Consider the following 14,595-nt stretch of genomic DNA (forward strand, 5'->3'; position numbering starts at 1 on the left):
TATACTTTTTTTTCACTAGGGTAGGCTTATTTTAAAGCAGCCATTCCATTCTTCAATATATCATGATCCTTTACAAATCATTTTTAAAATGTGCGTGCGTCGGTGCGTGTGTTTATCACTTTCATGAGACAGAGAAATTAATATGTTAAAAAGTAACACAAAGGTATTCCTTTTAAGGATAATGCGACTGAAAACAGTTTATAGACATTCACATTGTACTCCAAACATATCCAACACTTTCCTCTGGTCTTCCCTGGCATCCTGCCATAATGCCCATGAAATTATTGCTTTATCCTTTCATGGTGTTATTGGTGTAAATCTCCTCTGTTGCAGTACAATGCTGAAGGCCATTGAAATCCTGTTAATGTGCTGCAATTAAATTCTTTTTGAAATGCTAAGCTCCCTCTCCTGTTGACTGTTGACTCACAGCTGATGATTGGAAGGTTTAGAAGGATTCACGCTGACGGACTGGAGACGAGTGTAAACTCTAGGCATGTACTTGAGTGGCATTAACGCGACTTTAAGAGGTTCCCCACTCTTCTATTTCTTTTCTAAATGGAATTAAACCCAGTTACTCCATGCTTTTTAAACCTGCAAAGAACTATTACTCAACATGATATCACGGCAGACATCGAAAACGCCGACCTCGTAACCTCTCGCTTAGGCATCATATGAGAATCTCAACACAGCTCCACATTCCAAACCTCATTCTTGGTCATATGCCTTTCAGAATGATTGTACTTTTATTTTCTTGACTGAAGTTGAAGCCTGGCGCCTGTGTGGTGTGGGGAACTGGTCTTGGCCACCACATTACACTTTATTTCCTCAGGCTTACAGGATGAGCTCTTCCTCATCACAGTTGATTGTTGATAATAACACTAACCACAACAAACACTGGAGTTTTCTCTTGTGTAACTGGATCCTGAAGAACACGGAGTAGAAAAACACTCCAGCGCATGGGAAAAGTTCAGAAGAAATACAGAAGCTGCGTGGAAACTTAATGGTTCGACTTGGCCCGCTTGAAATGTGATGCCGGTTCAACCGTGGAATGTTTACAAGAGCGTTTTAGTGGTGTTGAATGTGAGCCAACGTGGCTGAACGTATTATGTCTTGTAAACCATGAGGATTTCAAAATCTTGCCACTTAAGATTTTATGAGCCTATAGCTGTAGATGCAACACTTCAAAAAGTCCCTGCACACAAAGCCGCTGAAGAGGAAAGACTCGTGATTGAATTACCGTGGTGCTGTTTGTTTCACAATCTGCTCACGGTAGCCACTGACCTTCTGACCCGGAGCTGTAGGAAAACACACTATGACAGCTCCTAAGATAACTGTCAGCCGCACTGCACCATTTCAATTTTTTTTCATGATAATAATTACTCATAAACATCGTTTTTTAATAGCATTATTAATTCACCCCCTTGATTGCTCTAAAATAATATTTACAGGAATGCTGGAAATGTTTTACAGGAATGTTTCTCACAATCACTATGGTGTCTCATAAGTGTGATCGTAAAGGGATAGTTATCCAAAAGAAAAACAAATCTTTCATACTTTACTCACCCTCATGTTGTTCCAGATCTGTATGACTTGTTTTGAGAAATGTCTGTTGTTGTTTTGTTGTTGTCCACACAATGGAAGTCAATGGTAACCAAAACTGTTTCGTTAACAAACTTTTTCAAAATATTTTCTTTTGTGTTCCGCAGTAGAAAGAAAGTCGGTAAGACTTTAGAATACTGTATAATGCATAATTAATAAGGAATTATTGCAGAACTAATATGTAATTATGAACACTTTAGTCACTACTAACTAATAAGGAATAACTCATCGGTATGTAGAATTGTAGTCTGACATGAAGGTACATTACTTTTTTTTTTTTTGGTGGACTAACCTTTAGCAGACATTTAAAAAGTGTACTTACAGAAATAATATACTTTAAAATAATATACTTAAGTAGCCTACTAACTGAATATAATGTTTTCGGACACTTAACTGCACGTTATTTACAATTAAAATGTTTTATTGTCACAAATATGAAGATGATAGTCCACAGGTTCCAATACAAAATGTCTTTAATAATAAAGGAAACTCAAATACAGAAAGCGTACAGAAAGTGTGTAAAACAACCACAAACCACGACTGACAACTGCGAGGGAAGGAACTTAAATACATAATTGTGATGAACTAAATGATGAACAGCTGTGATGATTGAGTTAGTGTCCATGGAAACAAATGATTGGCGGTAAACTAAGACAAAGGAACACATGTGACTTTTGAATACAAACTAAAAGTTCATGAAACCAAACAAAGAACATAAACAATAGGTAAAAATAAATATTTAACATTTCTATTAATGCAATTAGTTGAACTTAAGAGTGCTTTTTTATACGTTATCATTCTATTTTCTTTGAATTATTATTTAAGTGTGCTGCCGAATGTACTGAGAAGCATTTATGGTGAAAGAAAATATATTTTAATGTCATTTCTATTGTAACTTTCATGTCATGTAATGAAATATATTTGTAATTTCACATTTGAATAATAAAGTTACAGTTTACATTTAAAATATATGAACTTTAAATGTAATAACCGAATAACACTACAGTTAAAATTATAATCAATTATTTTATGTTTTTTATTATGCTAGTCATCGCAAATAAATGAGTGTATTTTTTTTTAAAGCATGACAAAAGGTTATTAAAACATATGAATTTAAAATGTACTTTAAGGTCAAACTTTTAATTTGACATCATTTCAAAATGCACTTTTTTTTTGGTGTGTTGGGAAACAAAGTCACGAGAATGGCCTTTTTCAGTAACATTATATTATCTGCAAGTACAGTTTTAAATATATCTTTACAGATTTGAAATAAGCACATTCATTACACATAAGCACCCTTCTTTTTCACACATATCCTTTTAAATCTCACAATTGCAATATTTTAAACCTTATCTCACATCTACCCGTTACATTTTTTTTTTTACTCTGAGGCAGAAATCTTCCATAGATAGCCTTATCTGAAGTGACTGAAATGTTTTTTCTTGTGCGGTAAACCTATTACTGGCTTTACACCATTTGGACCATGTATAGTATTCATAACTTCCCTATTTGATGATTGCTTTTGCCAGTCACATGCATGGTTAAAGTTCAGCCACAATTATGAGGTAGCCTTCCCGTCAAGGCCAGATTCACCTTCCTAAACCAGCCGACATGCAAATATATATAATAGACACCTGTTCCTGGCTGAGATGTTGTGTATACAGAATGATCAGTTTGCTTTGTCTTTGCTACTGGCAATGAGTCAGCTAATTACAATGGAAAAGAGCCCTGTTAGGGCTCTCAAGCGAGAATGACCTCAAATAGCCATGTTCTCTGAATCACATGCAAACACAACACAAATACCGTCCAGTGTGGTCTCAGTGACACCTGTTTATGTCATAACAAAGGAGAAGTAGATATTTCCCATGGAGACTAAGGTGTTTTACTCTAAAGGGAGAGGAAGCGCAGAAAACCTGTTCTGTTCCTGCTTAACAACATGACAAATGCACACATCAGATACTCTGAGTCATTAGAGAGATATTTTACAGTAAAAAAAAAAAAAAAAACATGATTGCTAAAAATAATCCATCTTTAAAGGAACACTCCACCTTTTTTGGAAATAGGCCCATTGTCCAACTCCCCTAGAGTTAAACAGTTGAGTTTTACCGTTTTCGAATCCATTCAGCCAATCTCCGGGTCTGGCGGTAGCTCTTTTAGCATAGCTTATCATTGAATCTGATTAGACCGTTAGCATCTCTCTCAAAAAAATGACCAAAGAGTTTCGATATTTTCCCTATTTAAACCTTGACTCTTCTATAGTTACATCGTGTACTAGGCTGACGGAAAATGAAAACTTGCGATTTATTAGGCCAATATGACTAGGAACTATACTCTCATTCCTGCGTAATAATCAAGGAACTGTGCTGCCTTACCAGCAGGCGCAATGATATTACAAACTTAGTGCCGGTCACGTTGGAAGTTACCATGGGGTCTATTTTCAGGGCGCTGCTTAATATCATTGTACGGCATGGTACGGCAGCACGCAGTTCCTTGATTATTATGCAGGAATTAAAAGAATAGTTCCTAGACATATTGGCCTCGAAAATCGCAACTTTTCATTTTCTGTCGGTCTTAGTACACGGTGAAACTACAGAAGGAGTCAAGGTTTAAATAGGGAAAATATCGAAACTCTTTGATAATTTTTTTGAGAGAGATGCTAACGGTCTAATCAGATTCAATGATCTATGCTAAGCTACAGCTAAAAGTGCAACCGCCAGATCCGGAGATCGGCTGAATGGATTCGAAAACGGTAAAACTCAACTGTTTAACTCTAGGGGAGTTGGAAAATGAGCCTATTTCCAAAAAATGTGGAGTGTTCCTTTAACGTTACATTCTCAATCCGACCATGTTTGAACTCCAAACCTGCGGCCGAGCATCTGTAATATACTGTATAGTTTGAATTCAGGTAGTCTCAGCCTCAGACGTCACGCCCACGGAACGTTGGCTAAACGTCTGATGCATATGGTACACTTAACTAGAAACACTTCAGGAATGTCGAAGTCGTCATCTGATTGGTTGAATTTTATCGGATTTCCGGGGGGCGCGAGTGTCGCGTTTATTTTCGGTCCGCCGGGAAACAAAGCGCAGACGTGTGATTGCGGAAGAAAAATTGTTGTGTTTACATGAGTGACAATGAGCATTTATCAAGATCAGCTAAACGTAGGATTCTCAAAAATATGCGAAGTTCACGACATAGACTCTTTAAGAGATGTCCAGGAGTTTTGTTTGAGGCACTTAGTGGAGACTTGTTGCACGCCGGTCTGTTGTTGTGGGGACATTTCCACGCCCCGAAACGTGACGCTGAACGAAACGAACTGTAATTGGTTGTTTGACATGTCGGTCAAACAGCCTTATGGGTGGGCCTTGGCCAAAGAAAGCTGCTATGAATTCCAGACCTTCATCCGTCAGACTAGAATTCAGGTAACCGGGACAGGAACAGTGCGTATACTGAAATATTCCACACTTCTTTTGGAACTGCAGGAACCCAAAATAGTAATATAACACTGCATAACCTCTGAATGCTTCTATTTGTCTTTATTTTAGACTGTGATCATTAGCCCACAAAAAACTCATTTACCTTTCTTATTAATACTGGAAAAAATTACTCTGGATAGATCTGGTATTTTAAGCATCAAAAACAGTCCACATTCCCTTGAGTCTATTCTAAACAGGGCTCTCTTTTTCTGTCGAGTAAAACAGGTGCTCGTTCAATTACACCCTTCCAAATTAAGAGCGGTCACTCACAACCAATGCAACGGGGACAAAGGTTGTCTGTGGACATACAGCAAGCAGCCGATTAAGAACTGCATCAGATTTTATTTTGTCACACAATTGATGTTTCAAACACAAAGTGGGAGTCGCTGTCTTGTGTGTGTGCCCTGAAGGCTAGTAAACTATTTGCAGAGGAATGCTAATATGCCAAATGACATGGTGAGACACAAATTTATTTTGTGCGTCGGCGGTCGTAGACATATGCTTTCCTGCTCTTTGTGCATTCCCCTTCTATTTAAATTAAACAAATATATCCTTAGAAAGACCTATGGTTATTCTATAAAGGGCACCACCACCACCACTCCCTTGTCTTTCTCTTTATGGTGATGACTCATCATCAGCGCATTTACCAATATGAACTGCAAATATATGTACAAACCCACTGATCCCTCAGACACAGACTTTTTTTTTAGCTAAGCATGATAAATATGTCATTATGGTTGACATTGCAGAAAGATTATACATCTTTAACATACTGGTAAGAAAATAAACACATGAATAGTGCAGTGCACTAATGAGCACAATATAACCCTCTGGCCTCTGAATGTCGAAATAAGTTAATCATTGCCTGGCCATGTGTTTTGATGAAGAATGAAAAATATGAATGCAACTTCCTTGGATTTCACAATGCCAAACATTTGGGGTAAATTGTAAACATTTGAAAAGAATAAAGGCATCGGTTTTGCATAAGTGTTATTTAAAACGCTTTGCATGCAGATTTGACTGCTGAGGGAAAGGAAAGTTGATTAAACTAGCGCTTTACTATTCATCTGGAAGGTGAATGGCATGTGGAGATTGCTCAATCGTCGAGACTGCAATGAATGTGTCACTAGAGAGAGTCTGAACCGGGCGGAGTTCCAGCATTGAGAAGTCCGATTCATTTTAAAGAATCGTTTCGTTCGGATGAATAAATGCTTCTTTTGAGACATCACTCAAAGGTGTCTGCGTGCTCGACATTTATGCATTATTTGTGTAGGCTACTGAAACACATTATAGTTAATTGTCGATGTTATCGCTTTGTTTTCGATTCGGTGGTATCGATCGTGTTTTTTAAGGGATTCAACATCACCCACGTCACCCACCTCACAGTTTTACTGCCAATATAGTGGAATGATTAAACGAATCTTTCGAGTCGATTCAAATGAATGATTTAAATGAACCGACTCGTTCGAATCGGACATCAGCTGAAAGTAGAGCTCAGAAAGCAGCATCAGTAGTTGAGTCAGACAGCCCTTCTCTCGGGCTCATCTACACCGGGAATATTTCACACCACACAGCTGCTTCATACTCTCATGGGCTTCAATGTTGTCCAAAAAAGCTTCAGTGGACTAATGCAAAAAGCTGAAAAACAATGGATAAGAGAAACTGCAAAACCTATGACACAAACACCTTTTTTTGCATTTCACATTAATTGACGAGTAAATAGGATTTTTTTTTTCTTCTTCTCCTTTTGCAGTGCATTGCACATATCCTTTTCTGGAATATGCTTTCGTGAAATCCGTCGGATCACTCCGGTATAGCTAATATCAGTTTCAACTACTGTAGTTTGTAAGAATGAGTGTGCAGTGGATTCATAATCCGGTACCGGGAAGACACGGACACAAGCGCTTTGACACAGACGAGCCGGTGAGCAGATGTCCGCGGCTCAGCGAGTCTTCAGCTGATGCTGGTCTCCTGGGTTCCTCTCCGGGATCTCCGGTGAGCGGAGCTCCTCTGAGCGTCACCTCAGCCCATCAGGGTCCCGCGCGCATCGGCCAGTTCCTGCTAGTGCCCCTGACCGACCGACCGGGGGTGCACAGCGCGTTAGACATGGACACAGGAGAGGAACTGCTCTGCAAGGTAAACCACTGCATAGCCTACTATAATGTACATGACCTATATAAGTAAGATCCACTCTTGTCAATTAACACATTTATTTAAACGTTTCAATAATAATAACATAACCAAAAATCTAAATATATAGTCAGCTGCTATCAGTATTATTATTTTTATTATCATCAGCAAAACAGAAAAGATGCACGTAAAATAATGCAGGGCTTGTTTTAAAAAACAATTGCATGCATGTACTGTATGATAAAACATATCTCACAACACACATTAAAAATGTTGCAGCATATAAATAATTGTACGCTATCAGAATCTCTGTGGAGGTTAGGGATGCTATCAGATTTATGATATGTAAGTATTTGCAAATGCACCAGCATCTGAGTCAGATATATGGGTCTGACATGATACTCAAATAGAATGTGCATGATTATTGCTGCCACAAACTTCACAAGACATTCAACTTTTTATAGCATGTTTGTGTTTGATCCTTACAGTATAACAGTCTTCATTCAACCTCCAGTGAACTGACTTTATCAGGTCACAATTGTAAATGTCTTATGATACTGAACACTTGTTTTTTTGTTTTGTTTTTTGCCATCTGCAGGTGTTTGATATGGGCCAATATCAGGAGAAAATAAGAGCCTACAGCATGCTTTTAAATCATAAGAACATTGCACAGATCAAAGACATAGTTATTGGGGAGTGCAAAGCCTATGTTTTCCAAGAGAAGGATTTTGGTGACATGCACACCTTTGTAAAGAGCAGCAAGAGGCTTCCCGAAGACCTGGCTTCCAAGCTTTTCTACCAGGTGGTGTCTGCAGTGAACCATTGCCACCAGGTTGGCATCGTTTTGGGGGACCTCAAGCTTCGCAAGTTTGTGTTCTCAGACGAGAAAAGGTGAGAGTTACAGTTTGTGTGTGTGAGTGTGAAAGCAAGAGGTTTTTTGGGGGCAAGCCAGGTGCTGTACAGTACCTCATGTATCAATGCTGTGACACCAGCAGCGTTATACTTGAATAGTGTCAGTTCTACTTTCATTCAGTTCTCGCTTCCTCACAGCAATGTGACACATCGCAGGTGATTGGTGCTGCTTCCCTAAAGATTCAATGGAACAATATTAACACTCAAGAGGAACAACTGGTAATCAGACCTCTGGACCTGTGTCAGAGTATTTTCTGTAGAAACCGAGAGTCCTCTGAATTATGCAAGTGAATTATATATAAAAAGCAAATGGCCTAAATAAAAAAAATCAACCCTGGTCCCCAGTGAAGGGAACATACTGAAGCTGGCTATACCTATCTATATGTCTGTCTATATTACTTTTGATATTTCTTCTGATATTTTTATTACATATTATTTTATTATACCTTTTATATAAAATATTACTTTTAATTTTTGTATTAAATTATATTATTAAATTATATTTAAAAAATATATATATAAAATATTACTGTATATATATATTTATGTATATATATATACAAATGTTACTTATAAAAATGTAAAATATATAATAAATACAATTATTCTATATATAAAATATCCCTTTTATTTATTTTGTTAATTCATAATTTTGTATCATTTTTTTATAAAAAATGTAAAATTGATTAATATAAAAAATGTATAAAAACTTTTAAATATAAAATATGAATGTTTATATTTTAACAGAGCTGCTTTAATTAGCATGCTGACTGCATGCTGCGTTTTTGTTGTTAAACGGTTTTGCACAGTAAAACATGCTTTTAAGATGGTGTTTCAAAATAATACAGTTCATAAACATGGCTTCGGATTATTTCCTTCTGCTACATTACATCGTGCCAGTGTGTGTTTTTGAATGCTAAAAGAAAGAGTAAATGCTTCCTAAGAAATGCACCCGTTTGGGGTTCAAGTGAACTCAAAACTCTCCTAATTATATAGGGCTTCCTTAAAACCAGTTAGTCGACTAGTCTTTCAAGCAACCTGCCGACTAGCTGATTTTGCTAATATGTTGTTTTCACATCCCTCAGTACATACAGTAAATTCGCTATTTCCGAGGCAACATTTTACACCTGACCTTTTGGCATCGGTTTTCATTTGAGTGAATGGAAGTAGACAAGCAAGTGTAAGAGGACGTAGTCACCCTTCTCTCAGCAGTCAACGGGTGCAGCAAGATGAGTCATAGCAATGCATACAGAGGGGAAACTCACCATTCAGGATCATACACACTCCTGAATACAGCATCACTCGTAGGTGAGGAGCGCCGGCTGTGGCCATTGCGACACTGGCAGACTGGCGGCCTGTCCCGGCAGACGAGTCTAGCGCAGACGTAACCAGCTGGCATTTGCTGAGACCAAGCGCACAAAGAAACGTTTTCTTTTTTATTTCACTTTGTTTGGCACCATTCAGCGTAGTGACAAGTTATGCAAACCTGCTGTTCTTACACTATCTTTCCGCAGAACGAATGCAATTTCCATAGCTGGAATAGCTTTTGCGAAATACGGTCATGATGGGTGATGGATAAGCAACAAAAAGGTTGAAACTGCGATAACGCAGAGATACAGTGTGTGATGGCACACACAAAGACACTCACTGACCTGGAATGCATCTGTAGTTAGATTGTGAAACACACACACACACGCACACACACACACACACACACACACACACGTACGCACAGGCTGGCCAGGCAGGGGCCGTTTGTGCGTCACTGATGTAACAGCGCTGTTCGTGGGTAATAATGCACTGCCAGATGCCATAAGCGTACGGCACAGGTGCAGGAAGAACACAGTAGACCTGCAGCACAGCGCAGTGCACTCATTTGTCCTCAGTCTCTCTGTCTGTCACACACACACACACACACACAGGACTATGACTCATTCTCTCCACCTCTCTGACAGAATGCAGTTGTGTCATCCACAAACCCCCCCAAACCGAGGCTGATAGCCAGTGATGAAACACAATAGCATGCAGAGCAGCTCATGTTTTACTGACAGGGATACCACAGACTCACGGGTCATCAGCTCTTCTGTTAATGTCCACAGGGATATTCCTAGAGTAGTAGGGGATTTGTTTCCTATTGGAAATTGAGCTAAACTTAGCCCAGAGTTTACAAGAATACATTACGGAGCTTCAGTGTTTATTTTACGTGCGTGCATTGTGGAAACTTTCATGCGTGCTTTTGTTTAGACGAAGGTCGTAATTATGAGGCTCGGCCCGTCCTTTATTTGTTGTAGTAGCGCCTGTTTGAGGGTCAGAACACTTAGAGCGGCTGTCTTTTCTGTGATTTACATGCACTGCAGTATGTGAGCTCAACAAAAGTGACGGAGAGTTATTTCAGCTCCATGCACAATAAAGGAAGGCTTCAATGCATCACTTTGTTGAGAAATGGAAGAGCAAATGTATCAGTCTCACATGGAATCTGTGTGTATCCGTCTTACATGGAATATGTGTGTATCCGTCTCACATGGAATATGTGTGTATCCGTCTCACATGGAATCTGTGCCTACAGAGGTCTGCAGAAAACTACGGAGATTTCCATAGAACCGGATCACCTGTCATGTACTTAATTATACACACACTCCACCCATTGTGTGATATTTTGTCTAATTTGATTATGGTTTCAGTTGTTGTTAAGAGTGTGAGAAAAGTTCAACAAGGACGCATTGAACTGATCAGACGTCACAGTAAAGACATTTATAATGTTACAAAAGATATTTCAAATAAACACTGTTCAACTTTCTATTGATCAAAGAATCCTGAAAAAAAATATCACGGTTTCCACAAAAATATGAAGAAGTGTTTTCAACATTGATAATAATGAGAAATGTTTCTTGAGCACCAAATCAGCATATTAGAATGATTTCTGAAGGATCATGTGACACTGAACACTGGAGTAATGACGCTGAAAATTCAGCTTTACCATCACAGGAATAAATTACATTGTAAAATATATTGAAGTAGAAAATGGTTATTTTAAATTGTAATAATATTTCACAGGGTTCTGTCTCCTAGTGTGTTTCTTGGTTTTGTGACAGCCCTGACACTCCTGTATTCTCCTATCTTTGTCTGTGTGTTGTGTTTCTGTCTTGTGCTGTGTCACACACAGCTAGTGTTTCTCACTGGCTGCGTTCATGTTATCTTGTTCTGTGTGAACACACGGCTTATGAGTGTCTCTCATTAGCTGCATGTTTGTGTCTTGTTCTGTGTAAGCTCATGGCTAGCGATTGGTTATTGTTGGTCATGTGCTTGTGTGTGATTTCATGTTTGATGTGAGCACATGGCTGTTATGCTTCCCATGTGCTCTCCTGTCCATTGTCTGACCCCGCCCATCTCGTTATCTGATTATTGGTTCAGTTTCCCCACCTGTCCTCCCTAGTTACCTGCCTTGTTTGCTGTCCTATTTATTCCCCTTGTGCTTGCTGCCCTGTGCCAGATCGTTGTTGCACGCTGTTGTTACCCTGCCTGTCTGATGATTCTGTCGTGCGTGTTTGCGTCCATCTGTCCGTCCCCGTGTGTGTGTGTGTCCGTCTGTGTTTCCTGCCTAGTAAAGTCTAGTCTGTAGTGTTTTCCCCCACGGGGTAGTTTCTGTTTGTGTTTTGATTTACTTTAATAAAGCCCATTTTCCTCTGACTCCTTGGGTCCTCACTTCAACCCTACCTCAACCCATGATAATATCACTGTATTTTTGATCCAATAAAGATACTTTTTCAAAAGCATTAAGAAATCGTACCTACCTCAAACATTTGAATGGTACTATTTTTTTTCTCTCTCTACAATTTTACATCTCATAGCAGCCCTTTGCAGGTTCCTGAATTCCCATTTGAAACCCCCGCTATTATACAGTAGTATAACATGTGATTCATTTCCACAGGTTGATACCAGTTCTGCTCAACACCACCACGTAAAGTGGCAAACCACTTTAACACCATACTTAAAACTTGTGTGAAACCGAAACCCAGCCTATTCTGCAAAAATTCGACACTAAAATCAGTGTAGAAAATGTGAAAAAGTCTGCATCTGTATAACCCAGTCTTATGACATTCTGCACAGCCACAACACAATAACTCTTATGTCATTGTACTAACCGTGATGTGTTTGTTTTAGGACCCATTTGAAAATAGAGGGTCTGGAGGACTGCCATATTCTGTGTGGAGAGGACGACTCGATGTTCGACACGCACGGCTGCCCTGCGTACGTGAGTCCGGAGATTTTGAACGGCGGCGGGTGTTACTCAGGCAAGCAGGCGGACGCGTGGAGCCTCGGTGTCATGCTGTACACAATTTTGGTGGGGCGCTACCCTTTCCACGACCCGGACCCCGCAACCCTGTTCACTAAGATTCGACGGGGCACATATTGCCTTCCCGATGGACTGTCTTTAAGGGCGCGCTGCCTACTTCGCAGTCTGCTCAGAAAGGACCCCGGCGAGAGACTGACCACCGCAGAGGTCCTCATTCACCCATGGTTCCACGGCAAAACGCTGGACACAGGAAATGCAGAACAGGAAGTTAACCTCAGAGAACAGACAGTGCCCCAGATAGAAATGGAGCAGGGTGAGGATCTTTTCTCCTGAGGAAACCCAATATAGCTTGAATATGGACCAAAACTGTTCGTTATCTCGGTGGGTTTTTGTTTTTAATTATTTGGTTTCTTATACAGATTTTGTAATAGATTCAGAAGTATACACTCATTCAAAGTACTGTATCATCTGTGTCAGCTTTAAGGACAGCGCGCACAACAGCCAGTGTGTTTTGAAGTCGTTTGGTGCTAGTGAACCATTCTTGTGCTGTATGAGACTGGGCATTATGGGTCATGTGATAATGAGAGAATGTCAGCATGGTGACTAACCTCTGCCGATGGGCCAGACCTGTGGCTTCACTCTTATACTGTCAAAACGCACCGTGCAGGTTGACTCACCCATTGAATACCAAAGGTACATGTTTGCTTTGATAGGAGGAGAATGGCCGTTCAAACATTAAATGTCAGTTATTGACCCTTAAAAAACGTGTGTCATACAGATTCTTAAATTCAGTGAATTTCCAATAAATGTTCAGAACGAGCCTCAGGACAGACACAAACAGTCACGGACAGATACAAAGTGTTCGTTCATCCTGCTATACCCTGATCTCTCTAGTCAGTCACAGTTTCCTTACTTGAATCCAAGGGATCCTCGTAAAAGCATGAGACTTCAGCGTGGCAGGCCAGTTCATACTGCGGCGGGTAAGATATAAGATGACTCAACAGCTGGGCGTTGGTGTAATGAAGAGGATAGGGCTATGAGCCTCACTATGACTGTATGCGTATCTTCACTCTCGCTTTAAAGTAAAGAGAACAGTTCTACAATAGCACTACTGTAAGGGTAGAGTGTCTTCTAAAGGTCGGTTTTCTGCTACCCTCGTGCTGGGGGTTGTATGTTACCTCTGAATCCAAGCATAATGGAGACATGCGACGTCTATGGTTTGTGAAAGGCTCTTTATAAGCAAAGGCTGGAGGGTATGCAAAATGTCTGTCTCATGCATGCAGCACATGGGGAAAGCTGACACGAGTGCACAGAGTTCATATTGCACTGTGAATTATGTATTTGTGACACAAACCCCAAGGCTTGACCATGAGGGTTTAATAGTTAAAATTCATTGTAGAAATGAGCATGTGTAAATATGTACATGTTAAGTGTGTGAACAAAATTGAATAAAGATTACTCTCTTATTTACATTTGTGGTGCATTCTGTGAAAAATCTATTTCTTAATGCATAACTTTTGTATGAAGTTGATCATTTCTTTTTTTATATATTCAGATTATCAGAAGTCTCTAAAAATGTTCAAGCCTCAAGATTACCCTTGTGAAAAAGAAGTGTGCTTAATTGTATTGAATGTGCACTTGTAGTGTACTTCAAATCTTAAAAGTATACTAAAGAACTGTACTTGCAGATAATATGAAATAAAAAGCCACTTTAGGGGATAGTTCACCCAAAAATGAAAATTCTGTCATCATTTCCTCACCCTCAAGTTGTTCCATACCTGTATGAATTATCTTATCTGTCGAACACAAATTAAGATATTTTTGAAGAATACGGGTAACCAAACAGTTGATGGGCCCCATTGAATTCCATAGTAGGAAAAAAAATACTAAATCTTATTTTGTGTTCAGCAGAAGAAAGACATTCATACAGGTTTGAAACAACTTGAGGGTGAGTAAATGTTGACAGAATTTTCATTTCTGGGTGAACTATCCCTTTAAGTGTACTGAAAGAGTGCACACTTTCTTAACACACTTAAGTACACTTAAAAAAATATTTTAAGATGCAATAAGAGGCAATTGTAAGGAAGTTCAGTTATTTTGCTGTTGACTAACACATGCCAAGTCCACGATTGCAATTTTAATTATAGTGTGTGATTCATGTTATTGAATCACACACTACAATTAAA

General features: G+C 39.2%; 1 protein-coding gene across 1 annotated transcript; it reads left to right on the forward strand.

The window, feature by feature from the left end:
- The first annotated feature begins 6,569 nt into the window (after positions 1-6,569).
- trib1 (tribbles pseudokinase 1) lies at positions 6,570-13,880 on the forward strand. Its single transcript, XM_079589759.1, has 3 exons — positions 6,570-7,209; positions 7,802-8,094; positions 12,277-13,880. Exons 1-3 carry the CDS (start codon positions 6,925-6,927, stop codon positions 12,740-12,742), a joined length of 1,044 nt encoding a protein of 347 aa, XP_079445885.1. The 5' UTR covers positions 6,570-6,924; the 3' UTR covers positions 12,743-13,880.
- Positions 13,881-14,595: the final 715 nt, after the last annotated feature.

Source organism: Phoxinus phoxinus (assembly GCF_949152265.1).
Source record: "Phoxinus phoxinus genome assembly, chromosome: 19".
NCBI lineage: Eukaryota > Metazoa > Chordata > Actinopteri > Cypriniformes > Leuciscidae > Phoxinus > Phoxinus phoxinus.